We start from the raw sequence: 8,980 nt of genomic DNA, 5'->3' as shown, positions 1-8,980 counted from the left end.
TTTGATGTTTCTCAGCTAGATGGCCGCTTTTTTGCCTTTAAGCCTTTAAGACCCCAGACACTATATCTTTTGGTAGCCGGGCACCATCAGCTTTCTTCACCACATTTGCTTATGTCCACCTTTTTCTTCAGCAATCGTGTTGGGATTGTGTGCATCCTGGAATGCCAATTTAATAGAACAACATGTTCTTGCATTGAGTAAGTGCTTGAGTGGAGGCCCAGACATTGAGCCTCTTATCATGTGTTTTTTTAGCTGTTTGAATATCCTTTTTCATGAGCACTATCCTTTATCCAGTTTTTGAGTGGGCTCTCTTATCTTTTTGCTGTGGACATTTCCTATATGTTTCTTCATATGTGTTTTGTGTTCCTGGGTATATTGTTCAATATTTAAATCTTGACATTTAAAAATATATATCTCATAATGAACTGGATAGAACATTTCTCCTCAATTAGTTTATATTGTTATGAATGAAAATTATTATGAACTTGAGGTTGGACTCATTGACTCTGATTCAATTATGTGGAATGAAATACTTCGAAAATTTACTCTGCATTTGGGAATGGAAAAACTTGTGCTAAAGTGTGTCACAGATCTATGAACTTGTTGTACGTTACTTGCCAAAATATCACATAGTGATCTATCTCTAGAATATACTTTTAGTGATCAGCTGGCAGCTCGATTAAGGTCTCCATCAGTTTGTGTGGACTTAATGAATTGGGCACCATTGGACTTGCAAAAAGATTTATTACTAAGTTACTAGTGAATAGTCATTCCTTTTTAAGCCAAAATATTTCATTGTTATTAATTAGTGCTCATAAGGTGTTTTTCACTCAAAGTACAGCATGAGGTAAGCTGAGTATGTAAGTTTCCTTTATTTTGTAAATTAGAAAATAATTGATGTGAAGGGGCAGGATACTCCATATAGCCAAATCCATTATAGGAACTAGTACGCAATGGAAGTTTAAGATGTAAAAACTAATGCCAGCAAAACCTTAGACAATATAGACCCTGAAAGTTACATGGACCCATTCTAAAGTCAGTTGCCTTTGAATTAAGGAGCCCTGGTGGGGGTTACATATCGTGCTTAGACTCTCACCACTTATTGCCAAGGAGTTGATGCCGACCCAAGCTGATCCTATAGAACAGGGTAGCACTGGTCCTGTTAGTTTCTAAGACCATAACTATTTTGGGGGAGTACAAAGTCCAGTCTTTCTCCAACAGAGTGGCTGTTGGTAACAAACTGCCAACCTCCCAGATTGCCAACACATAACCACTATACCACCTGGGCTCACAGATCATGCGTTAGGCTGTTAACGGCAATATCAGTAATTCAAAACCACAAGCCTCTGCGAGAGAGGGATGATGCTTTCTTCTTCCAAAAAGATTCCAGTCTCTGAGACCCAAAGGACAGTCTGCCCTGTCCTACAGGGTTGCTAGGAGTCGTTGACAGTCAATTTGGATGTGTTATTTTGCCTTTTAAGTCACTGACCTTGTATGTTGCTTCTGGTCCTGTCTTTCCCCATGGGGTCCCTTTTTGCTCCATCTCCACCTGATCTGCTGATGCAGGGACACCTTTCAACTGAAGGGTGTGGGTGTTCTTTCAATTTGTGTTGCTCATAATTATGAGATTGAATTCTTTGATCTAAGATTTTCTTCCTGGGTATTTCAGTTAACACAAGTGTATCATGTAAATTCATACTTATAATGAATATAATTTTAGAGTTAAAAAACCCTAACAGTAAAATATCAACAATCACTGGCCAACTAGTTTTCAGTGTAAGCAATTTAGCATGGTAATTTTAATTTATAATTGAGAAATTTTAATTCCTCTATTGTAAAAATCACCACCAGCCCAGATGAAAATTAAGTTTTCATTTGTAATTGACATGAAGTAAAAATATAAAAGCTTGAGTCCTCTTCAAATCTATTTAGGGCCTAAACAATGAATTTCTCCATGTCATTGTTGATCACTAAGTAATGGCAGTAAATCTATTTCTCTTTACTACAGATATATGGTGCAGTGGCCGGGAGTGCGGATATTACGTCGCCAGGAACTGGATGCCTTCCTGGCTCAGGCATTATCCCCCAAACTTTATGAGCCTGATCAGCTTCAGGAGCTGAAGGTAACTCATAAACCTTCTTTTATTGTCTTGGGAGGTCGTGCTCTGGATTCTGTTTAACACAGCTAACTTTCACTGGGGAGTTTTGATCTGTGCACTGAGCTTGGGTTAAAGGAATATTCCTTTCTAGACATGGATTTGCTATCCCTAGCTTGGAAATTATTAATTCTACTTTCTAGATAAAGATTTTCCTGTGTTTACCAATGAATGTTTATTCTTGTCTTTCACAGCAGGAAATAAATGTTCCTTTTTTATTTTAGGAGGTGTTTCCAAACTGGGAGGGCTTAATATTAAGAATTTTCTGACATTTAGCCAGCATTCTTTTTCTTAATTCATTTCATTGTTTCTAATTACAACTTTAGTTTTCTCTAAATAGTATTCTTTACCTTTGTAGCATTGTACTGCCCCTTAAAACAAAACAAAGCACTTGAAGAGCACTATTACGCCATCATCCCTATCCCCCTCTGTGGTCAGCATTTAATATCATATTCTTTTTAATTTTCCCCTCTAATATGTTATTTTGTTGTTTCATTGTTTTGATAATTTTCTCCTAGTTGCTACCTAAGTTATTTAGTGTGCATCTTTTCTAGTACAGTTTAATTAGTTGTTGTGCTCTCATGGTTGTAATTGTTTTGGGATTTCTATATAAAATTTTAGAAAGCTCAAGGATTTTTTTCATGGTTAAATTAGCAGATCTCATTTCTTTTTTTAATTTATTCAGGAATTTTTCTTTTTTATATTTGCTATTATTTACTGATTTCCCCCCAATTTTGATATATAATAAACTAAGCTAATTGCTTTTACTTTTAGATATTTTTACCATTCTTTTTGAAGATGGTCTTTTCTCACAGGAGTTTTAGGCTCATTTTATACATTTTCAGTATTCTAAAGTTGGTCTTCCCCTAAACTATTGTGGTAAATTTAGTAAATGACTAGCTCTGAAGCCATTTATGATTACCTTAATAATTCCTAATAATGTTGAGACAAACTAAGTTTTAAAAAAGAATTTAAAACTGCAATGAAAACTTAGGGTAAATTTACCTCAAATTGTATTCTTTAGATAAAGCTATTCTATATGTGAGATAGATATTGATCGATTTTTTTATTTTATTTTATGTGTTTGAATTTTAAGTTGTGTTTGTTTTTAAATGTTTGGTCAGGTTTTTCCTACAACACAGAACAACGGAGATTAAGTACAGGTTCTCATTCCTTGTGTTCTTACCCAGAATGTTTCACCACCACCGTCTTCATTACCAGATTGTACTTTCAGGGGTGTTGTGAATACTTTTATTATAGTGTGGTGCCATCCCTCTACCTCTACTTCCTGTTTCTCTTATATAGATTTTTACATCAGTATTGACATCCCAGTTCTGAAAATCAGACCACCAGGTATCAGGTATGCCCACTAAGCCTTATTCACCATCAAGTTACTTTGACTCAAAGTTCATCTTATATCCCATATTCCTTTCATTTTTGGATCGAACGTAGGATATAACTTTTGAAAGAGAATCACACACTAAGCTTTCATTTTGGTTCTTTTGAGATCTTAGTACTTTCATGATTTCCCCGATTCTTCATCTAATGTTAGACGTTTCTAGAGACGTATTTAGAAAGATGTATTTTATATATAGTTTACTTCAGTCTCATCATTCCTTTGGGCTTTGCTTGTCTGGCGGTCTACAGTTCTCTTTAATAAAAACAACCTGTACCCTATATGTTTCATGTTCGTTATTGTAAGTTCCGAGAAGGCTATAAGGAAAACTTACGTTCAGGTGGGGAAAGGAGGTAGGTTTTTTTTGTTGGTTGGTGTTGGTGGTGGTTATTTTTAGAGATTGATGACCCCCTCGGCTGTCAGATTGAGGATTGGCAGGAGTAATCATTATTCAAATGATTATTCAAAATTCTATGCAGAGAGCTGAGGGTTTCAAAATTCAATGATAGAAAAATGAGTTTCCAAACTGTGTTTTTTGTTGAATATTAAAATTCTCTATTAAAAGCAATGTTAATAATTTTCTATAGTACTCCATTTTACTGTTTATAATATAGTCAACTCTTGATTTTGTTGTTGCTTTTGGGACCCATTGTTCAGTTTGTGGATTGCCCAAACCCTCCTTTCCTCCCATGTTTATTGCCTGCTATAAGGTTATAAGCGTTGCCATTACAGGAGAAAACAGAGAAAAGACCGATTTTGTCATTGTGGTCTTTGGTTAGTTTTTCTGATGAGAAGCTTGTTGGCAAAAGATGTTGAAACCGTTAAAGAAAATGAACATTTAAGGATTTCATTCCATCCATGCTTCATCAACTGTTCTCATGTGTGATTGATAGTGTACTACGTAGTTCCTGAAATACCCGAGATGGTGATTAATGGGCATCATAAGAGCTTCTCCTAGGTTATCAGCTGAAATAGAATTATTAAGGTATAATCAACACTGACCCTTTGTTTTGAGGAGGGTGGGGGTAAAGAATGAGGAGAAGAACTTTTATGCAATTACAATATTTGTCCAGTTTCTATCTCCTTTACTCTTGCTACCCTATAATTACCTTAAATTCTTTTAACAGTTTCACATGCCAAGTGCAGAATATAAAAGATGGAAAATGAAGAGCTTTAAAGACAGTATTAGGGGCGTGCAACATGTCTGTGATACCTGTAGGACTTATTTTGCATATAGGTAAATATAAAAATTAAAATAAGAGTCTGTTGCCCAGTAATTGGAAATTGAGCAAAGTAACTACATTACAAATGGCTTCTTTAGCTAATTTGGGCCAGGATTAAATTTCATAGTTGTATTTCCTATAAAGCCCAACTTTTTGTCCTTGTTTCTATAGTGGAGGATCCTTCGATAATGTTGAGTATGTTATCTGAATTGTTTTAAGAGGATGAGGTTAGAGTTTGAATATTATAATGTTTCTAAAATCAAGGATTAAGATTCTGATTCTATCAGTTACTAGTTTTGTGGCTTTGGCCACTCAGCGACTGATTTTTTCTATAAAATGTAGTATTAATAACGTTGCTTAATAGGGTTACTGAGGGAATTATGAGATAGTTCATGTAAAAATACTTAGAATAGTGCTTGTTACGTATTTATTAAGTGTCCCAGGGATATTGGATATTATTTATATAGTTACCTTAGAAAAAAATGTATTAAAATTTTTTTACAAGATGCTATGAAATGTAAAAATTTTCAAATTCTAGAATAAGGCAAAATCTGCACATTTGCACATTACTTAAAAACAAGTTTCTTTTTGAGAAATTTTCTCTAGATATCCTCTGGTTATAACAAAACAGAAAATTGTTTTGAAAGTGGAGACATCATTTTAAAAATCTTATAAAAATACAGCTCAACCAAGGTTGCAGTCACTTAATCTGTGCTTGTATATGTACATATGCGCACATGTGGATAATCTAGAATTTTTTTCATTCTTCTAGTAAATAAATTTGGATAATAGTCTAACTTAGGTTTGGTTGTGTTGTAGAACCATTGTTTCTTAAACCTAGTGTATAGATAGCTCTTTGCTTCAAAAATGACTTCAAATTATCTTGATCAAATAATGATTGAATATAGATATAACAAACAACATCCTGTTAGAATGCTGCTTCATATTTTAATGGAGGAAAACTTCAGTGTTTCTGTTACTGCATTTGAACAGCAAACATCTTTTAGAATGACATTAGTTGACTCATTTCCTTTAATTAATCCTTGATCCAGATTCTCCATTCTCTCTGAGCTGGGGGTGCCAAAGCTGGGAGCCTGGGAACTGGAAACTTGGGGTGAAACACTGGTTCTTAGTCTGCTGCCTTAGCTGTGCATCAGCGTAGTCCTAGCACAAGGCACTGCTGTATGACAGCTGATAGTCTGGGGAGTCTCAGCTGCCTGGCAGGAACCACGTTACCTTGCCCAAGGAGAGAAAGTACAGCTACAATTGCTCCTGGCCTTAGAGGAATGCAAGGCAGGTTCCTGAGAAGTAGCTTGGATTTATTTGCTAATCTTCTCCTTGCCACTTTAAACTAGCAATGAAAAGTATGAAAGGTCAGCTTTGAGAGAGGTAAGATTCCTTCTTTCTTGAGATATTATACTAAGAGGAAGAGAATTTCTTTCTACATCTCAAAACCAGGAAAGGGCTATTCTGGAACCTAAATCAAGGGGAAAGATTTATTTATTTTCATTTTGTTCCAATCTGATCCTCGTCCTTCACTTTCAACTTACAGGTTTTAAAAAGCATCTTATTCTTATCACCCCAATTCCCATCTTCCCTTCACTTCAAAATTTTTTTAGTCAACTTTTCCGCACCTACACGGGAAAAATAGCAGTTATTGCATAAATGAATTGAGTATAGTTAGGCCAATATTTATAAGCTTGTTAACAGGATTCTCCAGGTTTGGGAAGTTCTTAACTCCACTGAGTTTAAACACAAAATATTTTGAGAACATATTATGAGCGGATTATAGACACTGCCTCTGATAGCACAAAACAGTGGTCACAGATTTATGCGTTTGGCACTAGAATGATCTTTTTATGATCATTTAATGAAAAGCCGTTTGCCTGCCATAACTAGACATTGCTTAGAAGTAACCCCATAAAGATAGCATGTTGAGAAGCCTTCCTTTTAGAAAATAAGTATGCAGAGTAGGAAGATAGAAACCCAAATACAGTTAAAATGGATTAGCCTTTGTGTAATCCACAAACTTGGTCCTTCACGTACAGATAATCAAGAGTTGACTGTATTTCTGTTAGTGCTTATTAGTCTACTCATCTTATGTTAGGAAGAGGGGGTTTTATGGAAGGAAGAAACATAGCATTCATCAATGATTAAAAAAACGTAAAATAGAAATTTATGTTGGGTTATAATATTATGCATCGTTCAAGTATAATATTTTTGTTGTTATATTCTTTCATTTATAAACTACTCATTTCTCCTAAAACATTTTGGCAGTATCATTAATAAGTTGCTTTGTAAATCTTAACATGTAAAATAATGTAAATATAAAGTACAGATTTATTTTAGAATATAATCATACTAAGTAAATTTTTAGTGTAACTAGTAAAATGCGAAATCTTAAGTCATTTCTTTTTATAAGCTTTATGCTAATTTGCTTCCACTGTTTAGGATGTGAAGTATAAAATTTTACTTCATAAGTAAATTATGGGATTTTTAACTGTTAAAGAGACTATTGATAATTTGTTACTTTGTATGTCAAACTTAAATATAGTATTACTTTACCTTGTGTAGTGCTTTAGAAATAGAAATAATCCGTATATTTTATAAAGCATTCTATTAAATCTAAATTTATTAAATAATATAAGTGGTATTTCTGTTCAAATAAGGTAAATATTAGCTGTTTGTTGAGAAACAATCTGTATTAAAGTTGGAGAGTTATAATGAAAATTTGGAAGAATTAAATACTATAGTACTCTTATTCCATAGAAATTACTTTTTTCAATTTAAAGATTGAGAACCTAGATTCCCGTGGAATTCAGTTGTCGGCTCTGTTCATGAGTGGAGTGGACATGGCCCTGTTTGCAAATGATGCGTGCGGGCAGCCAATCCCATGGGAACACTGCTGTCCTTGGATGTACTTTGATGGCAAACTCTTCCAGTTCAAACTCCTTAAAGCCAGTCGGGAAAAGACTCCACTAATTGACCTCTGTGATGGTCAGGTATGCTATGGGAATCTAATGCCTATATGAACTCTATAGCTTGATTTCTCATTTGGGGTTTGTGGGACAGAGAAGAGGCAGGTGGCCATTCCATGTATGTTCACTTACTATGAAGAACTAAAGCTCATCAACATTTATAATGAGACTCAACCCACGTCACAAGGATTCTGTTTTAGATAGAGCCCTGTCCAGGGTGTGCTTGAAAGTCATTTGACTAAGAACCATGATAAGCTGGGCTCTGGCAATGCTATTTAAAAATCCCTGTCTCCCCCCCACACCCCAAAATTTAATTCCGTGAAAATTGTCCCCAATGTGAAAAAGGGACTTCCAGTTGCTCAAGTTTTTTTTAACCTCAGGCTCTATAAACTATAAAATATGAGTTCTTCTCCACTGTAGGACCTTGTCCTATTGCCATCTAAGGACATCTCAGTAGACAAAGAAACAAGTTCTATCCAGTGCTCGCTTATTAAAGATTAGTCTCTCTTTTAACAACAACGGATACTCAGTTGAATGTTTTAGATTTCGTTGTCCACACTTAGGCAACTTGAAGTTTTTGACATGCTGTAACTGATACATGAAGGTAATTTACCCTGTAGGTCTATTCATGGTCTCCAGGCTTTCCTTCAGCTCCTTCTTATTTGTGAAGCGTGTTAGATACCAAGTGTTCACCATCAATAGGAAAATAAAAATATAAATGTGACAATGTACGTTAACAGTATGACATTCATCTAATGGAGAGTATGCTGATTATTTCCTCTGTCTGGATTAGGCATTGATTTTTGAGAACAAAATGTGTATTCATATGATACATTTTATGCTAAATGGTTCTTACTAAAGATATCTTGAGAAAGTGGAACTTTTAAGCCTATGTTTGCCTATAATATTAAAAGGTACCATATATACTCGAATATAAGCTGACCTGAATATCAGCTGAGGCACCTAATTTTACCACAAAAACTGCATTAAAAATGTGCTGAAAAACTCGGCTTACACACGAATATATATGGTACCTTCATTTACTTAGGTTTTGCTTTTATGGTTTATTTTGGCATTCTATAAACAATACCACTGAATATAGTATGATTAATTTATTTATAGGTAAATAGGTCATTATGTTTCAGGGGTTGATAAATTTTATTTTCTTAGCGTTCATTTCTATTACATTAAAACATTCTGAATCATGTTTTTCACATAATGGTTCCT

At 34.6% G+C, this 8,980-nt stretch overlaps 1 protein-coding gene across 2 annotated transcripts in view; it reads left to right on the top strand.

Moving 5' to 3' along the window:
• FAM120A (family with sequence similarity 120A) overlaps nucleotides 1–8,980 on the top strand; it is a 159,615-nt gene that overhangs the window by 136,616 nt on the left and 14,019 nt on the right. For both annotated transcript variants that reach the window (XM_045285150.1, XM_045284905.1), the window contains exons 12-13: nucleotides 2,009–2,123; nucleotides 7,568–7,777. In XM_045285150.1, the coding sequence (XP_045141085.1) occupies nucleotides 2,009–2,123; nucleotides 7,568–7,777 (325 nt within the window). The remainder of the gene's footprint in view (nucleotides 1–2,008; nucleotides 2,124–7,567; nucleotides 7,778–8,980) is intronic.

Source organism: Echinops telfairi, unplaced genomic scaffold (genome assembly GCF_000313985.2).
Source record: "Echinops telfairi isolate 266 unplaced genomic scaffold, ASM31398v2 ScPeMD7_1;HRSCAF=3_0, whole genome shotgun sequence".
NCBI lineage: Eukaryota > Metazoa > Chordata > Mammalia > Afrosoricida > Tenrecidae > Echinops > Echinops telfairi.
Note: the sequence above shows the minus strand (reverse complement) of the source record. Positions and strands in the feature narration are given on the sequence as shown.